The sequence below is a fragment of the Lissotriton helveticus genome, chromosome 9, assembly GCF_964261635.1.
Source record: "Lissotriton helveticus chromosome 9, aLisHel1.1, whole genome shotgun sequence".
Classification (NCBI taxonomy): domain Eukaryota; kingdom Metazoa; phylum Chordata; class Amphibia; order Caudata; family Salamandridae; genus Lissotriton; species Lissotriton helveticus.
In genome coordinates, this window is record NC_136070.1 from 827,724,233 (window position 1) to 827,750,432 (window position 26,200).

General features: G+C 44.2%; 1 protein-coding gene across 3 annotated transcripts in view; it reads right to left on the reverse strand.

Annotated features, from left to right (window-relative positions):
- Positions 1 to 8,348: 8,348 nt before the first annotated feature.
- Positions 8,349 to 26,200, reverse strand: part of STRN4 (striatin 4) — a 316,827-nt gene continuing 298,975 nt past the window's right edge. For all 3 annotated transcript variants that reach the window (XM_078660996.1, XM_078660994.1, XM_078660995.1), the window contains one exon: positions 8,349 to 12,812. In XM_078660996.1, coding sequence (XP_078517122.1) covers positions 12,643 to 12,812 — 170 coding nt within the window. In that variant the 3' untranslated portion in view covers positions 8,349 to 12,642. The remainder of the gene's footprint in view (positions 12,813 to 26,200) is intronic.

The window sequence follows — 26,200 nt, forward strand, 5'->3', positions numbered from 1 at the left end:
TTTAGTTCCAGATAGTTTGTGCGTTTCACGGCTTGCGTAGGGCTCCAGAAAACTTTGACCTTCAGATTGTGCATGCGTGCTCCCAAGCCTTTGTGGTATGCGTCAGTCATTATTGTCACAGTGGGAGCTGCAAGTTTGAAAGGTCTCCCTACATGGCTGGGACACGAGCAGCTCTTTCTGTTTGTGGCAAATTTCGGTTGTCAAGTGTTCCGAAGTCAAGGTGGCTATCGGGGCTTTAGCTACCTTCTGCCAATTGGCTGAGGCAAGGATGAAGGGGAGCACCACAACCTGGATTTGTTCCAACCCCACTGTGAACCACAGGTAATGCTTGTGGCACTGCAGGACGCGTTTATAAAAACACATGTCAAACAATTTCAGGGACAGAATCCACTCAGAATCTGAGACAAGGGGAGCATCCTGAATTTGTCTTCCTGCAAAAAGCTTTTCACTGCACAGAGGTCTAGCATAGGCTTAAGGTCCCTGTACTTCATTGTTATGAGAAGTAGCATGAATAGTCCCATCTCCTTTCTTTCAATCTGGCACAAACTCATAAGGCCACATGGAGACTTTTTTCTTGCATCACAATACCGCTGTGATCTGCCAAAAATCGTTTGAGTGGAGCGGAATAAAAAGCGGGGAAGAAATGATGGGCAGGGTGTAGTCCCATTGAATACTTCCAATAACTATCCAACACAATGGATAGATTTTCAACTGGGGAGGAAATGTTATATCCGCCTTCATACCCCCTGTGTGTAGGCAACTTAAAAAAGCTTGGCAGCTGCTGCAGAAAGGGAGGAACAGTTATAGGAAAGCAGTGTAGGAAGCTGTCTCTCTCTATACTATACCAAAGTGAGGTATAGTGTGCACAGAGTGGAACCCCAAAGGTAGGCAGAGGTAAAGTCAGATAGCATCCCACTCTCTATTTGTGGGAGTGTGGTCGAGCAGTAAGTCAGTATCAGAGGACAGTGTTAACCATTTGTTGTACACAATCAGTCAGCAAATGAATTCACACACTCAAGACTGAACTTCAGACCAATTGTTTTTGTATAAAAATATTATTTTAGTTATTTTGTTTTCTAGAACCAAGCAAGCCTGGCACAGGTAAGTGATAAGTACTTTGCAGTAAATATACAGTTGTAATACAGTTTGGATTTGTAATAGTAAATGCACTTTGTTTTGACTGGTTTCAGAGAAATGCAATACTTTGTACATACAGTACATAGACTTGAATAGGCTTTTCAGTAAAATTACAGGTAAGTTACTTTTGAGATTGCTTTTCTTACTTAGAGTAGTATACCCGTGTTGGACCTGGCCCTCTTTTAAAGGCTAACCCCAAAACTTTGCGAGACATTACCCCTTTCTCTAACCTATTTGGGTTCCTTTGCTACATATCAGATGCCCCTATGGTTGGCCCTTGGGCAGGGTGCATTGGCAGATGAAGGTAGGTCATGCCCTTATGTGTGTGGCATGACCTAGTAATGAGTTACAACCATTTTCGTTTTATGACTGTAAGGATACCTGCCCCCCCTCCCCCCACCAGGCCAGAAGGGGCAGGTTTTGGTTATTACATCTGATGATCTATGTACCCCAGGGAACATGGTAAAGATATGAGACTAGCGTCCCTGAAATCCGAATTGATTAATACATTCTTTAGGATGGATGATTTCTAAATTCTAAGTTTGGAAATAGTACTTCTGGGAAGTGACCGTTTCCTCGTACAATCTTGCTGTGTGCTACTGCCAGAATGTGTATTCCCCGTCTGGAGATAGTGACAGGGCCTGGGGAGACTCCAACATCTGGTGTTAGCTGTCTGCATTTTAGATTAGGGGGGAGGGGTGGTTTCTGGGCTGTGTCCTGTCCTCCACAATGCTGACGCCCCGTCCTGCTGGGCGGCGGATGACCCTGCCTTCCTGCTTCAAAGAGTTAGGTGTCCCATGACGGGCGACACTCACAATCAGGATCTAGGAAGGGGAACTCCCTGCTAACATCAAAGACATCAAAGGCAATTTTTGGTATAAAGGAAAGAACCTGGCACCAGAGAGGCAGACTACCTTGGGAAAAACTCAAGACGCCTGCAAGACTGCAGGAGGAGAGAACTTTAAGGAAAAAGACTTTCACTTCAAGACTTGAGGAAAGAAGATCTCCGAGGGCCTGGAACTGAGCTGCCCCCTGACTGAAGTCTCAGTAGCAGTAGACTTCACCTTCCTGCCTTCCCCTGAAACCCCTTGCTGGGGGTTTCGAGTGCCAGCCGCCGCTGGAGTACTTTCCAGCGACCCCTCGTCACCGGCAGACTGGAAGCGCAGAATGCAACTGCTTCAGCAGCCCTGCTGACGTCACGGCTCCAGACTACGCAACTTCTTCAAGAGCCCTGCTGACCTCGTCGCGGCTCCAGACCACACAACTTCTTCAAGAGCCCTGCTGACCTTGTCGCGGCTCCAGACCACACAACTTCTTCAAGAGCCCTGCTGACTTCGTCACGGCTCCAGACCTCGCCACTTCAAGAGCCCTGCTGACTTCGTCGCGGCTAAAGCCTGTCTTCCTCATCGAATCGCAAGTATCAGCGGAGTACGCCTCGTACTCACTGCACGCACCCGCCGGTGCGCTTCACATTTCCAGCCTTCCTGATCAGCCGAGTACGCCTCGTACTCACTGCAAGCACCCGCCAGTGCGCATCGTCCTTCAGCCTGTCAACGGATCCTCAAGTAAGTTTGTGTACGTCGCCCCAGCTGAAGGGGCCTTGTCTTTCGTCCACGTCGCCCCAGCCGGGGGGTGGGGGGGCGCTGTTCTTTTTCCAATTTGCCTCAGCTGAGGGGGTACCCTCTGTTTGTACACCCGCCCCAGCGGACAGGGCCTATGTCTAAGCTACCCCTGGCCTGGTATCTACCTCAGGGGAACAGCATCAGGGCCACCACGTGTCACCCTGGGACGGCTCTGCACTGAGATTGACACAGCTAGGTCTCACCTCAACTGGACCAGTTCGTCCTCCCTTTTGAGAGCCCGTCTCTCCTTGTTACTCCACATATGTCCGGGTTCCTGTGAGTAGAAGTGGCGCTGTGTAAAGAACTTACCTAAATTGAAATGAACTAATCCAGGCTCAGCCTTTGTAAAAAGTCACCTAAGCCTCGTTTGAAAGTCATACTGTGGACTGTTATCGTTATTGGTCTTGTGATAAATGCATATAAAGAATCAGATATTTTTACATGACCTCTGTGTAGCGTCCGTCTGTAGTGGGTCTCTTCTATCACCGGGAGTGGAGAAGTGTGGCTCAATGGTTAGAGTGGCACACCCTGATGCAGAGGTCTAGCCCGGGACAAGGGTTCAATTCCCCACCTCGGCGGCTCATGGGCTCAATATTCCACGGACCTGATAATTCTCGCCTCGGTGCCTATTCCAATCATGGAGTCCCACTCTGCAACTCTGGGCAATAGCTTTCTTAATCTCCACAACGGCCCCCACAACGCCATGGATGCCTGGCCTCCACCTTGGGGGTGCCCAGGAGTGGATACCTCACAGGGAAAGCCAGGATGGGTTCCACAGCGGTATTCGTACAAGCGCCTTGAGACCCTTGCAGGTGAGTAGTGCACTATACAAGCATCAATTTACAATTTACATTTTTATCACTGTACATGGTCATAAATGCTTGGCACGCTATCTAGGAGGTAAGCCTGTCTGCTCTGGCTACAGTACTACAAGGGGGAGCAGGTGTTATTTCGGGGAGGGTACCTCCCCTCTTTTACGTGGGAGTGGGGTTCCTACTTGGCTTTGGTGCAACACTCAGCCAACGGGGAATCCCATTTCCAACAACCTGGATACTACTCTGGGACATTTCCAGTAAATAGGTAAGTAAAATCGTTTTTGTTAGTAAGTGCAATTTTAAAGAATTTCTTTAGGTTTTCAAACTCCACACAAACTTTTCACAAGAAAACAGTCACTGTTATCCTATGGAGGAAAATACTGTTATCGGTTATGAGGTAAGTATTTGGTAATGGGAGTAGACTGGGGGTAGACTCAGGGGTCACCCAGGGTCAAGGATGCACTCTTGTTACACCCTCAGTGGCACTAGGGCGGCCAGGTGCTGAAGCCCAATGTTGTTCAACGGGGGATAGGGGGCCTCTGGTTGGTGTCTGCTGACAAGCAGGCCACTTGGTTGTGGGAGCAAAGCGCCTGGACTTTAGTTCAGGGCAAATGGGGAAACAAAGTAACACCAAAGGTGCACCCTCAGCAGCACTAGGGCGGCCGGGGGCAGAGTGCTGTTTCGACGCCGGGCTTGGGGACGAAGGTCTTCTGGGAGCGACCACCACTTCGAGAGGTAAGTTGGGAAGTTAGGGGTTGGTTAGGCACTGTCGGTTTGGGCAAACAAGGCCCGTGGGGCGACGGGTGCAGGGGTGCTTTTTGGGGTCAGATCTTCTTACCAGCTCCAGGTCGCGGTTGGGGGGCCTTCAAGATTTAGACTGCAGGCGTCGGCCGGAGGCTTGAGGCAGGTCAGGGGTCGCCGGATCTCGGGTCAAGATCGCTGGGGGGGCCTCCTAATGGTGTTTGCCCACTCGAACTCGGGCCATGGACGGCGGGTGCAGAGTGGTGCGGATTCGCAGTGTCGGCCAAGGCCAGAGGTTGCAGATGAACAGATTCGGTAATCACAGGAGACAAAGTCTTTGTGGATGAAGGTAGGCAGGTCCTCTGGGATTTTCGAGGATGCTGGCTGCAGGACACACCGGGATTTCGCAGGAGCAGGATTGAGGGGTAGACAGGCCGGGAGGGTTGAAGCCAAGTTAGTGGGCGTCTTCCTCTTGTTAGCTGCTGCACGGCTGTCCGGTCCTTATTCTTCTTGTATGAGGAAGCAAGGTTCAGGGGTGCCCCTAAATACTAGATTTACGGGTGTTACAGGTAGGTAAAAGGCAGAGACCAATGGGTCCCTTCCCTGGGGTGGGTACACCCCCATTTGTGCCACCCTCCAGTGGAGAGGGGCATGAGCCTGTCCTTGGTTGGCTGTGTCTCCCCATCTTCAAGATGGTGTGGACTGAGAGTTGTGCTTCCCTCGCCTCCCCCAACTAAGGGGTGGAGTTGGCAGAGGTGGGCACATCACTCATCCTCACTTGTTTTTCCCATTGGTTCTCCTGCCCAAAGTGGGGGTCAGAACCAGTGGGGACCAGTTGCTGAGAGCAGCAAGTGGCCTAAGGAAGCTCACAAAGGCGGCAAGCCTTTGAAGTTTCCCCTTCGTGAACCCTGGCCATCCCGGTGGAGAAGCTTGGCACCTCGTCCCAGGATGTGCATTGTTTCAGGCCCCAGAAAGCACTCGACCCATGGGTACGAAAACATGTCTGGTGGTGGCAGCAGAAAGCAGCCACTCAGCATGGACACCAGTGGTAGGTTAGTTTTCAGGTGGCATCTCTAAGATGCCCTCTGTGCATTTTTCATTAAATCCCACACTGGCATCAGTGTGGGGTTAATGTGCTAAGTTTGATACCAAACTTCTCAGTTTTCAGTGTAGCCAATATGGTGCTGTGGAGTTCGTAATGACAAACTTCCAACACCATATACTCTTAATGGCAGCACTGCACTTACAATGTCTAAGAATGGACTTAGACGCTGTAGGGGTGCAGGGCTCATGCACCTGTACCCTCACCAGTGGTATAGTGCACCCAGCTACAGGGGTGACTGACCTATGCCAAGGCAGTGGGTTGTAGGCACAGAGATGTGTGCCATGTCGCCTCTTCACTTTGTTCTGCACCAAAACACTCAGCCTGCAAAGGTAGTGTGCGAGTGTAGTGGTACAGGACCTCTAAGGGTGGCACAATAAGTGCTGCAGCCCTTATAGGCCTTCTCTGGTCACAGTGCCCTGGGTACCTGTGGTACCATTTACCAGGGCTGACCTGTGGCCAGAGATGCCAATTGGGTTTCGGCTTCAATGCAGTTTCAGAGAAAGAACATAGGCCCTGGGTACCTGATTAGCAGGAGCCATGGGCACACTCAGTCAAAGTACAACAGCAATTCAGCAAAAAGTGGGGGCAACCATGCAGAAAGAGGGGCACTTTCTCACAGGGATTTTCTGTTGATATAATCTTGGAACTTGCCCTAAAAGAGGAGCTACGAAAAGAACCTCTACCTGAAGTTGAATGCAAAGCTCCCTTGGACTTAGCGACCTCAATGTCCTTTTTCATCTTTTCCAGAGAGGTGTCAACTACTGGACCAAAGAGGTGTTCTTTATCAAATGGTTGGTTAAGAATGGAGGCTTGCACCTCAGGTTTGAAACCTGAATCTCTGAACCAAGCACGTCTGCATAGTAATACACTGTTGTTTACTGCTCGGGCCACTGTGTCTGCTGCGTCTAAGGCACATCCAATAGAGTATTAGTGATGAGCTTACCCTCTTGAATAGGACCATAAGCCTTAGATTTGTGCTCATCAGGTAAAAATTGCATGAGGTTTTCTAGCTCATCATAGAGAGCCCGATCGTAACGAGCTAATAAGGCTTGCGTATTAGCAATGCGCCAGTGATTGGCTGCCTGCGATGCCACTAGTTTCCCTGAAGCATCAATTAACTTGGACTCCTTATCAGGAGGAGGGGCCTCACCTGTGGTCTGTGAATTAGCTCTCTTGCGTGCATTGGAAACTACAAGAGAGTCTAAAGGCACTTGACCTTTGATGTAGACAGGGTCAGTAGGTGCAGGTTTGTACTTTTTATCTACTCTAGGTGTGATAATTCTTACCTTTACTGGGTCTTTCAAAATCTTGTCTGAATGTTTAAGCATTCCCTTTAACATAGGTAAGGTATGAGTGGCTCTTTGAGTGGTACTAAGGGTGTCAAATGGAAAATCCTCTTCTACGTTTTCTTTATATAATTCCACCCCGTGATAATGAGCAGCCCTGTTAAGAAGCTCAATGTATCCTATGTTATCATCAGGTAGAGAGGGTTTAGACGGATAGAGATCCGGATCATTATCCGTGTTGTTGTCATGGTCATAATTTTCCCATGGGTCAAGATTTCCTGGACTACCCTGATCATCGTCTCCATTTCCCACGTCTTGTAGGTCAGGTGATGTTGGTGAATTTGTAGTTGAAATAAGCAAGTTTGGATCAATCGGTGGAAAAGATGGAATGTACGGTGGGGAAGGGTTAGTGCCCACATTTTTCTTTTTTAGAGGTATGTGGTAATCCTCTGGAAGGCTCATGTTCCTCTTTTCAGGTAACTTGGCAAGGATATGTCCAGTCATCAACACACTAGGAGCTATAGGGGGATAAAAAGGATAGGCCGCCCCACACTCAACGCATTACAAACCAACAATGGGCCTGGCCACACAGAATTACACCCAAAACTGCGATTCCAACACTAGAAGGGTCTAATACATTTCTTTAACTCCCCCACAAACGTATTTAAGTCACGGTGTTGTGGTGTATCCTAATTAAAATAATCTGCCATCATAGACCCACCCATGCACAGGCAAAAAGGTGTGGAGCAGATAGAAAGCACCTCACGGTAGCAACACCAAGGGGACCGCTGGCTGGTACTCGCTAGCAGGTCCACTTACCATCATTGGTTACCTTTTTTTCTGGAAAAAGAAATGTGTGTGTTACTGTAAACGAAATCTCAACCCCATGAAATCAACAAAAGATAGAACAACCTAAATGTGAGTGTGCTATCTATGCATGCCCCTTGGACCCCGTGAGAATATAAACAAATAATCCTCACTGTTAAAAATTGGTAAAGCTAACTGGCTCAAAGTAATTTTATTCAGTGCTGTAAGCTTTCCAAATTAAAAATGCTTCCCATAGAACCATGATCAATCATTATGAGCCAACATGTTTCGTTCCCAAGAAACAATTCGGGCAACTTCGTCAGGGCTACTGGGGTTCCAAATTAATGCTTCATGGGAGGTTCACATCAAAACCATTTGGTTGCGTCTATACTGCATACCTGAAACCACCATCAGGGAGAATCACGCTGATCGCGTTCCCCTGCGGTGACTGCCAGCAAATCCTATCACCACTACCGGTCGTGCTGGATGATTCGGCCACCGGACACTTTTTGAACTTTACTAGGAGGATCAAGAAAACCAAGTTATAATGGTTAAGACGTCAGCTGAGTACTAAATGAACTAGCTTTTAATTATGCAATGAAAGAACCAGAGACAAAATGGGTACTAATCAATATACATCACATGAGCTGATCTTACTACTGGGTAAACTTCGGCTCAAAGGACAAACGGAACAGAATGCTATGTTCTCTGGCCTTTAGCACAGGCCCTGAAATACCACCGCACTGGGGTAGAGGAGTAAACTCTTCTAAGACAGTGAACTCTCCAGTGAATCATTTTCTTTCAGTAAACGTCACAAATGCACCAAAGCAATGCCTTTTAATCTTATTCCAAACTGTTTATTGAAGCAAAACTTTGTCACATACAATTCAGTCTCAATGATCTTAAAAGGACAAAAAAGATTAAATAAATATAGCAAAAAAGTGAAATTGCATTAAAAACCTCAGAACTGCTCACCCCTAGGCTTTTGCTAAAGACAGCAAATGAAAACTATCACACAGTGATGATAAGATGTGGCCTCCGCATTTCAGCTGTGGCAGGTCTCCGCCGGGCCAGGGGTGCTTTCTTTCTCCTTTTTTACCCTTCAGTCTTTTCAAATTTTACATAATATACATGTTGAATTATAAAACAAACATAAAACATGAGGTTGAAACCTGCTTGAGTTTTGGTGGAGGCCAAGTCTTTCAGGCAGGGGAGCCACCAAAGTGTAGCATTGTCTAGCTTTTGCCCACAAAGTGGGTGTCAAACCAAGCAACCGGTCCCTTTATCTCCTTTGCTCTCCAATTTCAAAAACCATTGCCTGTGTGTTTGAATACAGGAAAGAAGGTGGAGTGTGAAGAAGGGAGGATAGCAGTCTTCAACAATCTAGAACATGAAAGTTAGTGTCAAAATAAAATGAATATGCCACTCTAGCAAGGATCTTAATTTGCAAAAGGGCACAAGTAACTCAGGCATGAAAAGTAAACTGACCTCAGTGACGTTTTTTTCCTCTAAAGTAATATTTCTCCTTTAGTAATCTGTGTGACTGTGTTGTGATCCTGCTACCATGAGCTACACGATTACTGCTTTGATTGACCAAAATTTCTGACTGGTGTTGCCTAACCAAGCAACTTCATCATCCATTTACTGACTTACAAAGGGGTATTGGCTTGACATTTAAAAAAACCCTAAAGCTCAGACGAGTTCTCACAGCAGTCAGTCCAAATACTAACTCTCTATTCCAACACACACCGACTCAACACATTCTACATATAGGATATAATGCTATTCTTATGACTCACCTGCTTCTCCTAAGATCCAGGACCAAATCATTGCATTTTGTAAGGTGGTGTTCTTCTATCACACATAAATATGATCACTAGATTTTTAAAAATAAAGTTGGTCTGCTTCAATTCTGTGATATTGCTCACCAAACCAAATATTTTAAACATCTAACTTATAATTATACTGCATTAACTTAGGATTTTAAAAATTGTCAGTCCCTAGCACTTCATCTCAGATTCCACAGACATCTAATTAATACTTGTTGAATGGTGCCACATTTTGTCAAATCTAATGCACCACAACACCAATCCCTCTTTTAACAAGTTCCATCTATTAATTTTCTTGCACACGGAAATCTGGAAGGTCATGGATGCCACCAAGGTGTTCCTCCTCTTAGTGTCTACTATACTAGAAGCCACAATGAGACTTACCAACCACACACTTCACTTGAGGATGATATTCCCAATGTCACATTCAAATGTTAACACTATCAGTCTTAGCAACTCACTTCTACCTAACAGCAGCTCTGATCTCCCTTAGCCACATTCACACTTTAAATTGCTTAAGGCCTGTTAACTCAATGCTATAACCCCTATGTAATGTCATGGTGAAATTCTTCAGTTGGTGATATCAACACACTAGGATGACTCACCTTGCAGGCTGACACTATTAAACTTCCTTAGCACTTCCAGGACTGGTGCTATTCAAGCTTCACATAAAAAGTGATGCTCAAAAATAGAACTACTGCAGGACTAGTCTTCTCTGCTCTACAATCCTTGCCACTTTCTAGTTTGTAACGCTTGCACCCATGGTGCAGCCTCTGCACTAACTATTCCTTTTAGCCGCTCTTTACCGTCACTCATGCTGGCTCTGGACACAACATCAGTTAGTGATAGCCCGATGCACTTGTCAGTGACACACACTTCGCTGAAATTCTTGTCAGCAAGTCCCTCCTTAAACTCGTCCCTCAGTGACTCCAGTCACATAACATGTCTTCATTCTACCAAGTACACTGTGCCTCTCCACAAACCTTTCCTTTGCCAGTAACTGGTGTTCCTCACAGCGTTGGAGTCTCTCACCTTTTTACGAGTAAACACCACTTTTCTCACTCCCATTCATTAACTATGCAGCTTTCAGCATGACCCTGCTCATCCTCAGTCCCTTAAACTAGAGAATGAATCTTTTGATGCTCTTAATTTAGGTGCATATTGAAGTCTAAATCTTGGAAGGTCATGCAGGCCACCGAAGTGTTTCACCCCCAGTGAGTACTGTACCACAAACCACACTGATACTAACAAAACACAATCTTCACGGTTGTCGCATTCAAACATAACATCATTATACTTCACTGTAGCACCACTTCCACTCATCATCATCATCAGGCTAGTCACAGTGCCCATTCCTATTATCGATCATAACGTTCTGGCTCTACTCTGTCAGTGAAAATGCCTGCTATCTCTCCACAGCAACATAACGGCACAATTTAGAAATGTTCCACTTCCCCCATTACATTCCTGCCACTGCCACATTAGCCTAGCTATCAAAATGCCCTTTTCCTGACACTGACCATTTAAACAGTCTCCATCTCCTTCTCTCTCCACTGACCACTGACAAGGTTTCTTCATTACACTGATGGTCAATTACCACAATTATCCATCTCTTCCTTTGCCGCTGACAATCTCCCTTTCCCCATAGCCACTCAACAAAATCTTTGGTCATGTTACTGTGCTCTCTCTTTTATTTGGTAAGAAACCATGCTGCATCTTTAATTTGGCAAAACTCTTCTTTTTTTTGATCATACAGATCCCTCTTCTTTGCTTTATAACCAATGCTCCTCTCTCCTTCGGCTGCTGACGATCCTTTTCTCTCTTCTGGCCAGAGGCATTGTGCCCCTCTCTGCTATGGCCATTAACAATTCTCAACAACTCCTTTGGGCCATGTACTCGCTTTTCACTTTCAATCCTTTGCAGTGACCGAACCTCAATTTATCTTTCATCTAATTACAGTGACCCCTTGTCATCTCCTTCCAGTACTGGAACAGACCACTCCTCCTCTGGCCATTGGCACCGTCTCCCATATCTACAGTGACCAACAAACCATGCCAATGTCTCATTCCGGATAAAGAAAATCTCTCCTCCTCCTTTAACATTGTTTGTTCACTGGCACTGTCATATGAAATCTAAACTTGCCAAAAACCAACTCCCTCTGTCTCCTATGGACAGCTATTACCCCTGCCTCTTTGGCACCACACTGCCTTTCATCCTTGCCTTTTAACCTTGTGTACATACTCTCCTCTTCAGATAGTGACTATGCCCATTTATGCTCCCTGTACAGTGCAAATGCACATTCCCATCTTCCTGTAGGACAATGACACTGGCTATGGCTCTCTCACTATTGTAGAGTTAAACTCGTTTAGTTACTGCTCTCCTTGATCAGTCTGTCAGCAACACTGTGCATCAGTACTGTCTTTAATTAGTCCTACACTCCTTTGCTTCACTGCTCTTCTTTGACAAAAAAAATGTTTTGTCCTATCTCTGCATACTCTTTCAGATAGTAATACAATCTAGTCAACAAGCAACATTGACTCTAAGATTGACAAGCCCTTTTCAATGGCAGAATGCTCCTTCTAGCTCCAATGATTATAGACCCCCATGTACTACCTACAAACACTCTTACCAGTGACTCCCAAAACTGCTGCAAGGATTGTCTTTGGAGAATCAAGAGTGTAGGAGACTAGCTGAGAGTCCAGTGCTTGCAGGTTACAAGGATGGAGTATGGCGGCTCTGCGGTCCACAATCGTAGCATTATGGAATAATTTTTCCATTGTTCTGTTCTCACCATAGTGGAAAGTTAGTAGTCCAATCACATTTAAATGCTAATAGCAGAAAAACATTTTCCACCACCCTTTCTGTAACAATCCTCAAGCCAACCACCTCCAAATTACGTTGGCAGTGGCAAGGCTCCCTGTGCTAACAGGAGGTGAGAAATTAGGCTCTACAGTTCCAAAGGAGCAAAGCACACATACTGCACAAGAGAAGAGCCATATTTGTCAGCACTCTCCTTGCCAAAGTAATAACACCGATACCAGTGACTCCTTGATGGGCAAAGACGGCAAGGTATTAGGTCTGTTGTGTGCGGTGAATCCTGGGCTCTAGAAAAGGGGGCTGCCACTCTCTTTTGAGTGGAGGACATAGCACCACTAAACAAGCACCATCAGCCACTTTAGCGGCAAGTAGAGGCGCTGCAGGGCTTTACAGTAGTGGTCAGGCTAACCATACGCAGGATGAGAAAGAGTGGGCATAGTCCTTCGCCACCCCTAGCCTCCTTTATGCTCTGCAAGCAAGACATCATACAAACACCTTGGCTAGGGCATCAGCTCCTGCGCTGGCAATGAGCGCCTTGCTAGGATGAAATGCCACGTCATGAATGGCTTCCTCATGCTTTTTGCGGTGAGCAGTTATCTCCTGGACACATGTCCTGTTCTCCAGGTTCCACAAGCGCAGGGAGCAATCATGGCCTAAAAAAAAAAAAACAATAGAAGATCAGACAAGCAGGAGCTAGGAATGCTACAATGTCACAGAGAAAAGAGATCCTGGTACAGAGAGATGAACTGTAACACGAATACTTAGAAGAATCTCTGTGGCTCCTAAGAGAAGTTTAAAAGCCAGTGTTATATTTACAAGAAGCCTTAAAGTGCCATATCATTCCAAGAGGTCTGAAAATGATAAAGCACACCTGCCCAAATTGAAAAAAATGTTCTGTAACTTACTCAACAGAAGGGCATCTTTTTTGTTCCAGTCTATCAGAAGGAAAGATGTAATCTCAAGAAGGATATAGAGTTTGATCCCAAAGACCCTAGGTACCCAGAAGAGTAGGTGAGCATCGGTTGTCATTCCACCAAATCATTACCCCCTTTTCTTGACACAGTCTTGAATACAAACTCCAGCATCACCAGCTAATTACCGTTTCCCAGATATTCTCCTTACATAAGCAATACGATGGATAGGTCTTCCAGCAAACAAAAATATTAGGTTGATCAAGACGCCCAAAATGTCCACAAACAGATGCAAATAATCACACTTCCTCTTGAACTGCTGTCTTTTCGATTCCAAACATTGATATAGTTAGTTACTAACACCTGTGACAAAATGTCCATCTGGGTATCTGTTTTTAACAGCCCAGGACACAACAAACAGAACAAACATCAACTGTTCAATATGGAACCAATAAATGTAAATGTAAATGTGTTGGATTTGTAAAGCGCACGGCTGCCCGTAAGCGTCCCAGCGCTGGGGACCGCGTCCTGGCTTTCCCTGTGAGATGGTCCCTTCTGGGTATCTCCAAGGATGAAACCAGGCATCCCCAGCGTCTGTGGGGGGCCATTGTAGAGATGAGGCAAGCTTAATGCCCAGAGTTGCCGAGTGTGATCCCTTGTTAGAGTAAGCACCAAGGCGAGAATTGTCGAGCCCGCTGACCCTGGTCCACGACCCTGCCGCGTCGGGAATTGAACCCTGGTCCTGGGCCGTTCTCTGCTTCTGGGTCTGCCGCCTCTAACCAGTGAGCCACACCACTCCACTTAATCAAGATAATAACCAAGAAGTGGAAATCTGGTATTTTTCCTGTCAGATGATCTTGCAAGTTTTGCAGACATAGCTTTTGTCACTACATACTGTAAGCTGATAAAAAAAAGACCAATGTTCATGACATCAGGAGGCCAAGAGTTGCAAACTGTAGGTATGTCACTTTCCGTTATGTACACAGGGTCATTCTAAAAAGGAAAGCAGGGTGGCTGTTGCATGAATATATAAATAGGAAATATATTAAAACTGGAGATTGCTTTATATACTCTTGGACTGGAGGAAAATCTAGTTCCAGCTACTAGAAACCTCGAGACAACAGGTGTCATATCAAAATGTTTGGCTTCAAAGGCGAAAATGTCTGGGACCAGAAGGCAGAGACTGCTTCTCTCCCATATTCTGCTGTGCTACTTGATGTACCTGTGAACATCACCATCAGTTCTGAATATGGCAAGTTAGCTTTTTTACTACCAAGACTTCATAGGGGACTCTTAGGACCTGCAGTTGTAGAGTTATAATTGGCACGTAACTTTCTTTTTTTTTTTTGCTCAGTTCTCTTTGAGCCCATAAGAATATAAGGTAGACAATGATGGGAAGCTGGTGTAGTCAAAGTTAGTGCAGGAATTAAAGCAACTGATCTTGAACTAGAGTATCAACTAGAAAGAGTGTTTCTGAAGGTAAGCAATGAAATTGTAACTTACCAGTTGGACTAGTTCTGCAGACTTAAGAGTTTTCTGGAATCACATGCTGTGCATCTATTCTGTCACCTACTTGTTGGGTCCAGAATTGTGTCATGTCCTTTCCGCTTTCTTTTTGGTGTGGGCCACCTGCATCCCCTGTGTGACCTAGGAAGGCACTCCCGGAAATTAATGTTCATTGTCGCTAACTTGAGAATCTTTTTTTCCCCCACTACGTCTGTTCTATTTAGAATCGCATCATATCCTTCTCTCAATCCTTTTTATTTTCCGTACTGTCGTGGGCCATCTGTATCCTTGACATGACCTATGAAAGTACTTCCAAAAGTTACTATTCGTTGTCGCTATCTGGAGAATTTTGTTTTCCCCCACTATGTCTGTTTGGAACTTCCCCCCTTGTCTTGAAGTGCTGTTCACCTCATCTGTTTGCTTTTATCCCCAATTCCATGGCAGCAGGTGGGTTGCATGTGAATCCATGAAACTCTCCAGGCTGCATAACTACTTCTACTGGTAAGTAACCATTTTGTTTTGAAGCATGAATCCTTTTCTGGATTCACATGCTGTACATCTGATTACGTAGCTGTGTTTCTTTCCTTTGGGATGATGGGCATAAATGTGGATGAGTTAGCAAACAGATGCTACACTATTTTCTGTCCCACCTGTACTTCCTCATTTATCTAGATAGCCACACAGTAGTGTTTTGTGAAGGTGTGCGAGGATGATCAAATTGTGGCCATACAGATGTTGCCAATCGGAAAGTTTCCTAGGAACGCTAGGGTTGCACCCTTTCTGCTGGTTGAGTGTGCTCCGAGGGTAAGGTTTATTTCTGTTCTTGTGTACCAGGTTTGGCTATATTCCACTATCCACTATGCAATCGTTCCCTTAGATACTGGTGTATCCTTGCTTGCCATGGCAAAAAAAATGTGAAGAGTTGGTTCCCTTTGTGGACTGCTTTGTCTCTTGTAGGTAGTACATGAGTGCTCTTCGCACATCCAGAGTGTGCAGTACCCTTTCGGTCTGTGATCTTGGGTCCTGAAAAAAGTCTGGTAGTTGGATGCTTTGGCTGATGTGGAATTGCAATACCTCCTTTGGTAGGGCATGTGGCTTTGTTCGTAGGACAACTTTGTCCTTGTGGATTTCAAAGTATAGTTCCTTGATTATGAGCACTTGTAGTTCACTGACTTTGTGTTCAGACATGATCGCCATTAGGAACGATGTCTTTAAGGTTAAGAATTTCAACTGTCTTGTGCATTGGCTCAAATACTTCTGTCATCAATTGCGTGAATACAGTGTAAGATACCACATTGGTGCCGGGTTTGCCTTAGGTGGCGCAGCTCACTTTCATCCTTTCAGGAATCTTTTCACTACTGGTAGTGTGAAGAGACAGTTCCATCTTGCTCCTCTGGTGTATGTGACTATGGCAGCCAGGTGAAACTTTAGCAATGCGCAGGTGAGGCCGCTGGTCCAGTAGGTGAATGAGGTACATTAGCAACATACCATGCTCTGACCTGTTCTCTAGTTTTTGGTGGTCTCTGCACCAGTGTATGTATCTAATACACTTGGCCGTTTAAAACTTCCTATGCTTGGTTTTCTAGCTTGCTTCAGGATTTCCATTGTCCTGAGTGGCAGCTGTAGGTGTCCAAACTCTAGATATTCAAGAGCCACGCTGATAGATTGAGTGTGGCTGTTTCTGGGTGACACACTCCTCTGTTCTGCATGGTTAACACGTCCTGGGTAGCTTTGATTTGCCCCCTGGACAACTCTAGTAGATCCTAATACCCTGTCTGTCCGGCCCACTGCAATGCGATGAGCATGAGTGTTGTACTAGGTTGTTTGGCATTATCCTGTACTCTTGGGATCAGAGAAATCGGTGGAAAGGCAGCCATAGGCAAATCTCCCTGACCAGTCTATGGGCAGGGCACTTCCCTCAGACTGGTGGTGGGGGAACGTGGACACCTGATGGCGTTTTGCATTTTCTAGAGTTGCGAATAGGTCTATGCTAGGTTTTCCCATATGCCTGAGCATGCTGTCCTGTACATCCTGCTTTATCTCCCATTTGTGGGAAGTATTTTCTTGTCTGCTCAATTGGTCTGCCTCTGTGTTCTGCTTCCCTGGAAGGTGTATTGTTACTATGGTCATGTTCCGTTGGATCACCCATTTCCATATCTGCTCCACTAGTTTCAACAGTGGGAACAGCTCTGTTGAGATAGAACATAGTTGTTGGTTTGTCCATTGGGATAAGCACTGTCTGCCCCCTCCTGTGCGTCTGAAATGCTTTCAACGCTAGGAAGACAGTCTTTAGTTCCAGATAGTTTGTGGGTTTCACGGAATCCATAGGGCTCCAGAAAATTCTGACCTTCAGATTGTGCATGCGTGCTCCCAAGCCTTTGCGGTATGCGCCCGTCATTATTGTCACAGTGGGAGCTGGAAGTTTGAAAGGTCTCCCTACGTGGCCGGGACGCGAGCAGCTCTTTCGGTTTGTGGCGAACTTCGGTTGTCAAGTGTTCCGAAGTCTAGGTGGCCATCGGGGCTTTCGCTACCTTCTGCCAATTGGCTGAGGTAAGGATGAAGGGGAGCACCACAACCTGGATTTGTTCCAAACCCACTGTGAACCATAGGTAATTCTTGTGGCACTGCAGGACACGTATATAAAAATACATGTCAAACAATTTCAGGGACAGAATCCACTCAGAATCCGAGACAGGGGGAGCATTCCGAATTTGTCTTCCTGCAAAAAGATTTTCACTGCACAGATGTCTAGCATAGGCTTAAGGCCCCTGTTCTTCATTGTTATGAGGAGTAGCATGACTAGTCCCATCTCCTCTCTTTCAATCTGGCACAAACTCACAAGGCCACATGGCGACTGTTTTCTTGCATCACAATACCGGTGTGATCTGCCAAAAATCTTTTGAGTGGAGCGGAATAAAAAGCAGGGAAGAAATAATGGGCAGGGTGTAGTCCCATTGAATACTTCCAAGAACTATCCAACACAATGGATAGATTTTCAAATGGGGAGGAAATTTTATATACACCTTCATACCCATGGGTGTAGGCAAGTTAAAAAAGCTTGGCAGCTGCTGCAGAAAGGGAGGAGCAGTTATAGGAAAGCAGTATAGGAAGCTGGCTCTCTATATACTACACCAAAGTGAGGTATAGTGTGCACAGAGTCCAGTGGAACCCAAAGGTAGGCAGAGGTAAAGTTAGATAGCATCCTACTCAGGACAGGGTTAAGCACTTGTTGTACACACTCAGTCAGCAAATTTATTCACACACTCAAGACTGAACTTCAGACCAATTGTTTTCGTATACAAATATGTTTTAAGTTATTTTATTTTCTAGAACCAAGCAAGCCTGGCACAGTTAAGCGATAAGTACTTTGCAGTAAATATACAGTTTGGATTTGTAATGGTAAATGCACTTTTTTTGACTTACAGTATGGTTTCAGAGAAATGCAATACTTTGTAAATACAGTACATAGACTTGAGTAGGCTTTTCAGTAAAATTACAGGTAAGCTACTCTTGAGATTACTTTTCTTACTCAGAGTAGTATACTTGGATACTACTCTGGGAAATTTCCTGTAAACAGGTAAATAAAATCGTTTTTTTTAGTTAGTGAAATTTTAAAGAATTTCTGCAGGTTTTCAAACTCCACATGTAAACAAATTTCACAGAAAAACAGTCACTGTTATCCTATGGAGGATAATACTGTTATTGGGTTTGAGGTAAGTATTTGGTAGTGGGAGTTGAGGTTCTGGGGGTAGACTCAGGGGTCCCCCAGGATCAAGGAAGCACTATTGTTACTCTCTCAGCAGCACTAGGGCAGCCAGGTGCAGAGTGCTGAGGCCCAATGTTGTCCAATGGGGCGTAGGGGGCCTGCGGTTGGTGGCTGCTGACTAGCAGGCCACTTGGTTGTGGGAGCAAAGCTCCTGGACTTTAGCTCAGGAAAAATGAGGAAACAAAGTAGCACCATAGGTGCACCCTCCGCGGCACCAGGGCGGCTGGGGGCAATGTACTGTTTCGACGCCTGGCACCCTGTTGTTTTCAATTGGGAACCTCCGGTTTGCAAAGGCTTGGGATTGGGAAGGTCTTCTGAGTGCGACCACCACTTCGAGAGGTATGTTGGGAAGTTAGGGGTTTGTTAGGCATCATCGGTTTGGGCACACAAGGCCGTGGGCCATCGGGTGCAGGGGTGCCTTTCGAGATCTGATCTTCTTACCAGCTCCTGGCTGCGGTTGGGGGGGCCTTCTGGATTCAGACGGAAGATGTCGGCAGGAGGCTTGAGGCAGGTCAGGGGGCGCCGGATCTCGGGTAAGGATCGCCAGGGTGACGTCCTCCTGGTGTTTGCCCACTCGAGTTCAGGCCGTGGACAGCGGGTGCAGAGTGGAGTGGATTCGTGGCCAGAGGTAGCAGATGAACAAATCCGGTGTTCACGGGAGACAAAGTCTTTGAGGTTGAAGGCAGGCAGGTCCTCTGGGGTTTTCGAGGTTTCTGGCTGCAGGACACACCGGGATTTCGCAGGAGCTGGTTCAAGGGGGAGACAGACCGGTAGGGTTGGGGCCAGGTCAGTGGGCAACTTCCTCTTGTTAGCTGCTGTACAACTGTTCGGTCCTTCTTGTATTTTCTTCTTGTCTGAGGAAGAAAGGTTCAGGGGAGCCCCTAAATACTAGATTTAGGGGCGTTACAGGTAGGTAAAAGGCAGTGACCAATGGGCCCCAACCCTGGGGTGAGTACACCCCCTATTATGCCACCCTCCAGTGGGAGGGGGGCATGAGCCTGTCCCTGGTTGGCTGAGTCTCCCCATCTGCAAGATGGCGTGGACTGAGAGTTGTGCTTCACCTCGCCTCCCATACCTGAGGGGTGGAGTTGGCAGAGGTGGACACACCTCTATTCTTCACTTGGTTTTCCCGTTGATTCTCCCGCCCAAAGTGGGGGTCAGAAGCAGTTGCTGAGAGCAGCAAGTGGCCTGGTGATGCTCACAAAGGCGGCAAGCCTTTGAAGCTTCCCCTTCGTGAACATGGCCATCCTGGGGGAGAAGGCTTGGCACCTCGTGCTAGGATGTGCATTGTTTCAGGCCCCAGAAAGCAGCAAGTTCTCGACCCAGGGGTCCAGAAACATGTCTGGTGGTGGCTGCTAAAAGCAGCCACTCAGCCTGGACACTAGTGGTAGGTTAGTTTTTAGGGGGCATCTCTAAGATGCCCTCTGTGTGCATTTTTCATTAAATCCCACACTGGCATCAGTGTGGGTTTAATGTGCTGAGAAGTTGGATACCAAACTTCTCAGTTTTCAGTGTAGCCATGATGGTGCTGTGGAGTTCGTAATGACAAACTCCCAGCACCATATACTCTTAATGGCAGCACTGAACTTACAATGTCTAAGCATGGATTTAGACACTGAAGGTAGGGGCTCATGGACCTGTACCCTCATCGCTGGTATAGTGCACCCAGCTAAACACGAAGCCTGCAAAAGTAGTGTGTGTGTGTCAAGGTACAAGGCCTCTAAGGGTGGCACAATAAGTGCTGCAGCCCTTAGAGGTCTTACCTGGTCACAGTGCCCTGGGTACCTGTGGTACCATTTATCAGGGGTTGACCTGTGGCTGGAGATGCCAATTGGGTTAGCTTTGGGGAAAGAACACAGGCCTTGGGACCATGATTGGCAGGGACCCAGGGCACATCAAGTCAAAGTGCACCAGTAGTCTGGCAAAAAGTGAGGGGTTACTGCAACAGAAACCCTCTTTCCTACAAGTTTGAGCCACTGGCGCTCTGAGGTTGTCCAGGCCAGCTGGCAAATCTAACTGGGTATGCCCCATGAAGCATGAGTGTACCCAGGGCTGGATGGGGGCTGGATGGGGACAAAAAATAGAGCAAGGCCCTAAAGTAAAAGTGGCCCACATTTGCAAATCAGAGCACTTTGGAACGTGTAGAGACAAGTTGTATATGTGCTTTGCAAAGACATGGGTGACTATGTATTTATGCTTGCTGCATGCAATGTTTGTAGTGATACTAGAGAAAAACCTGGCCCACCAGACCATAAAACCGACCCAAAAACAGTAAAAAAATAAATAAATAAAAACAGTCCAACACACTGACCTGTCAGACCAGGACTTCTGTCACTGCCTGATTGCGGTATATGCCAACCCGACCATGAGAGTACCTGCCCACAAAGCACAGAACAATCAAGAATCTTAACGAAAAACTAGCGGTAGAGAAAATTCTCTTTCCAAAGGCATCGATACGTTTAGACTCTGTTTAGAGAGTTGGTTGGAAAGCAATGAAGAATTACTTTACTTGCTGATGGCTGCCCCACAGGGCATTTGTGTGTAGAATGATTTATTAATAAAAAACATAATCAGTATCACTAGGGGCCAGTCTCTGTTGCTTGGCTACATGCTGACTGACTGAAGGGCCCAAGAGCATCGTTGACCAGTGGCCATGACAGTATCCGTGAGAGACTCGTTGAATGTTAATAGTGGCTCAGAAGTTGGGTCGGGTTGAAGGATCTCATTTTTGTTTTTAAATTGATTAGTTGAACAAGATCTCAATCAGCCCGCACCTTGGAGCAGGACCTCGTTTTTGACCGCAGCTGCTTCTTATGTTCAGTGACTTAACAGTTTCGCCTCCTAGTACTGCTTCGCCTTTTGTTGATGACAGCATATTTTTTGCACATTTCTGTGTTGTGAAAGGAACCCCAGCATCAGAAATGCACGTTGTGTGGGTCATCAACTGACATCTGCTTCCAGCAGTGCTGCCATGGCTTGAATTCTGTAGTTTTCATAGAGTCTAGCACACTGTAGAATGAATTTTAAGTTGCCAGAAGACTGAATAAAGGACTGAATTTGAGTTTGGCGGCTAGGCTATTCTGTTAAAAAAGTGATGGATATCCCCATACTGTAATTTAAGTGTCATATGATATAATACACTTGTAATAAGGAAGATAGAATATCTGCAAGTTTGTGGTAGAGTATGGATAAGTTACTTATCTGTAATCTTAGTTCTCCTCCAGGGGTATTCTCATTAAAGTCATAAGCACTGAATAGTCCCACCCACCTGCGGGGACCTCGGAGCATATATAAAATACTTATATAAATATATATATATACACATATATATATATACACTTATATATATATACACATATACATATATATACACATATATATACATACACATATATATACATACACATATATATACATACACATATATATATACATATGTATATACATGTCACCAAACATCCAAAGTTAATGCACGCTCTCAGGACAAAAGAGAAAAAGTTGCCAAGTTCAGAAAGTGCTGTTTATTCACAACGCGTTTCACCAAAAAAGGGCTTGATCACGTGATCAAGCCATTTTTTGGTGAAACGCGTTGTGAATAAACAGCACTTTCTGAACTTGGCAACTTTTTCTCTTTTGTCCTGAGAGCGTGCATTAACTTTGGATGTTTGGTGACAAATACCGGAGCAACTCTGCCGGCGCGCACGCCACCTTTCTTGGGTCGTGGGGATCCAGAAGGAGTAACTATCGGTTATATATATATATACATATATATACACAATTATACATATATATATACATACATATATATACACATATATACACATACATATATATACACATATATACATATATATATTACCTACTGGCGGTCGCCAGTAGGTATATATAGTTAGGATTTTTTCTCTATGGGATTTTTGAAAATTCTATGTCTAATAACTTTGGCGTTTGTGGACGGAATTGGCTGAAATTTTCAGGAAAATGGAACATTTTGTTTCTGAGCAGCCCCTGAAAATTGGGGGGGGGTTCGTCCAGGGGGGGTCGAGAAAAAAGGGGGGTCCCAAAACGTGTTTTTAACATTGAGTTTTCCATAGGGCGGTTGGCCTCACTTTTAGCCCGAACGGCTGAATGGATTTGCACGAAACTTGGCAAAATTGTAGGGACTGTTAGCCCGATGTGCCTTTTGTAGGTCTCAATATATGTGCTCCAGTGGATTTTGAGTAATTTAGGTTCAAAAAAAGATATATATCTGGGCGGAGCCTAACCACACATCTGATCTGATTGGCTGTCAGCACTTCATCCAAGAAGTGTTGGCAGCCATCTTGGGACCAATATACATGATAGCACCTCATTAAAAAGCATTGTAGTTAATAGAGGGTTTTAGGACTTTAGTTACATTATAAATCATTTGTTGATGGTACCATACTCGTTTTAGGAATTGTGGTGGGTTCTAAGGTGATTTTACCATGTGAAAAAACCTTCTGCTGTGATATCATGAATATTGTTTGAAAGAAAACTAATATCTCATGATTTTCCCACAGTGGTTTGGAAGGGGATCTATAAGCTAAACTGAAAGCATATTTTCTGTAAATTCACATTATCTTTCTCAGTCATGTGAAAATGAAGTCTGACATTGTCAGTAAAACATGTACATCCAACAAGGACAGAGACTGTCAGTTGATTCCTTTGTGTTCTACTGCAGCCTCCTAGAGTGTTCTAAAGAACAACTAGAGCGCTAACAGTCCTACTTATTACAAAGGTATGGCACACCTGAAGCCATCTTGATTGGAATAAAGTGGTAACTCTTAAAACATTTAATTTATAAAGAAACAACATGAGGGGGTATATTTTGCCATAGAAAGTATGATTAGTGCTGCAGAATGAAAAATTAGGGCACATTTTGAGTGACTTCTCAAATCCTTTTCTATTTCATTAAAACATTCTGACATGCAGTCTCCCAAAATGGCCACCAGAGACAAAAGAGCCCAAATGTAGCCCAAATATCACCCAGATGTAGCCCAAGTATAGCCCAATGACAGAATGTCCCAGAGTGTTCTAAAGAACAACTAGAGCGCTAACAGTCCTACTTATTACAAAGGTATAGCACACCTGGAGCCATCGTGATGGGAATAAAGTGGTAACTCTTAAAACATTTAATTTAAAAAGGAACAAAATGAGAGGGTATATTATGCAATAGAAGGTATTATTAGTGCTGCAGAAAGAAAAAAATTAGGGCACATTTTGAGTGACTTTTCAAATCCTCTTCTATTTCATAAAAAAATTCTGACATGCAGTCTCCCAAAATGGCCACCAGAGACAAAAGAGCCCAAATGTAGCCCAAATATCACCCAGATGTAGCCCAAGTATAGCCCAATGACAGAATGTCCCAGAGAGTTCTAAAGAACAACTAGAGCGCTAACAGTCCTACTTATTACAAAGGTATGGCACACCTGAAGCCATCTTGATTGGAATAAAGTGGTAACTCTTAAAACATTTAATTTAAAAAGGAACAAAATGAGGGGGTATATTTTGCCATATGAATTATGATTAGTGCTGCAGAAAGAAAAATTAGGGCACATTTTGAGTGACTTCTCAAACCCTCTTCAATTTCATTAAAAAAAATTCTGACATGCAGACTGAAACATGCACTTTGAATACCAGCAGCAGACGTCCCTGGTGAGCAGTAGCTTTACTACAGTGATCTAATGTGCAACTAGAGTGCTAACATTCAGAATTTATGGCAAATGTGTGACACATCTGAATGCCTTCTTGATGGAACCAAAGTAAACAAGCATTGAAAATGCAATAGATCTCACCCTCGTTTAAGTTAAAGCCATTCTGTTTGTAATGAGGTGGCTTTTTAGCTTTGCTTTTATTAGTGTTTTTTCAACTTTCATGTAAATAACATGCATCTGTATGCATATAAGTATATGTATGCATGCATTTATGTTTGTATTTATATAGATATACAGATGATATATGTTTATATATGTATGTATATATATATATTCACTGAAAAAACCATAGGTTATAGACCATATATAGTTAGGAATTAGCATTTACAAAACCTTGAAAATTCACTGAAAAAACCATTGGTTATAGACCATATATAGTTAGGAATTAGCATTTACAAAACCTTGAAAATTCACTGAAAAAACCATAGGTTATAGACCATATATAGTTAGGAATTCGCATTTACAAAACCTTATTTTACTCACACAAAACCATTGAAATTCCATATATAGTTAGTTGTACTAACTATATATCGCGCACCCGCAATCCACTGCTGATGATGTCACATATTACATCATTCATCACATGGTCAGTGACATCACTGATGACATCACTGATGACATCTCAAATGACATCACTGATGACATCACTGATGACTACATCCAATGACTCTATAATTATGTAAAGTTAAAATATGTCTTACATATTGAAGAATGAGTGGATGTATAAGTGTTTTGATGAAGGATTTAGTAGGGGCATGACTGACTGTATGAGTGACTGATTAAATGTGTCTCACTGAGTGCATGGGTTAGTGACTAAACTGTCTTAATTTGTGCATCATTATGTCTGTTGTTCTGTAAACTGCTGCATGTGTTGATCAGTAGCTATATAATTAACTATATGGGTTATTGATTGGTTGCCCAAGCATGTGTATGGGAGACTGAGTGTGTGTGTGGGTGGCTGGGAGGTGTATGACTCTCTGCATAGATGTGTGAGCAGTTGATTGACTAGATGTATGGGTTCAAAAGTGCATGTGGAAACAGCTGTATGGGCAGTTGACTGTGTGCATGAGTGTATTGGTGAGTGAATGGATATCTCAGTGCTACATGTTAAAGTAAGTACATATGTAAAATACAGTACATGTGAGAGTTGACATATATAAATAACTGTGCATAAGAGCCAGTGAATGTGTGAATGGCTGTATGGATCATTGTGAACTTGTATCCAGGATTGTATAAGTGAGTAAATATGTTTTAGTATATGTTTGAATAAGTAAGGTGTGTATAACTGTATAGTTGAGGAAATGGAGGTGTGATTGATTCTTTGCATGACTGACTAAGTGTCTCAGTAACTCCATGGATGAGTGACAGTCTATGAGTGTCTGTTTACACTGAGTGTATGTAAGGTTATATTAGAGTCTGAAGAGGTTCATCGTATTATCACATGAATGATGTCATCAGTGATGTGATCAGTAATGTCAAATCAGATGTCATCAGTGATGTCATCAGTGATGTCATTTGAGATGTCATCAGTGATGTAATTTGAGATGTCATCAGTGATGTCATTTGAGATGTCATCAGTGATGTCATCAGTGATGTCATTTGAGATGTCATCAGTGATGTCATCAGTGATGTCATTTGAGATGTCATCAGTGATGTCATCAGTGATGTCACTGACCATGTGATGAATGATGTAATATGTGACATCATCAGCAGTGGATTGCGGGTGCGCGATATATAGTTAGTACAACTAACTATATATGGAATTTCAATGGTTTTGTGTGAGTAAAATAAGGTTTTGTAAATGCGAATTCCTAACTATATATGGTCTATAACCTATGGTTTTTTCAGTGAATTTTCAAGGTTTTGTAAATGCTAATTCCTAACTATATATGGTCTATAACCAATGGTTTTTTCAGTGAATATATATATACATACATACATATATATACATACATATATACATACATATATACATACATACATATACATACATACATACATATACACATATATATATACATACATCTATATATACACATATACATATATATATACATACATATACATATACACACATATATATATACACATATACATATATATATACATACATATATATACACATA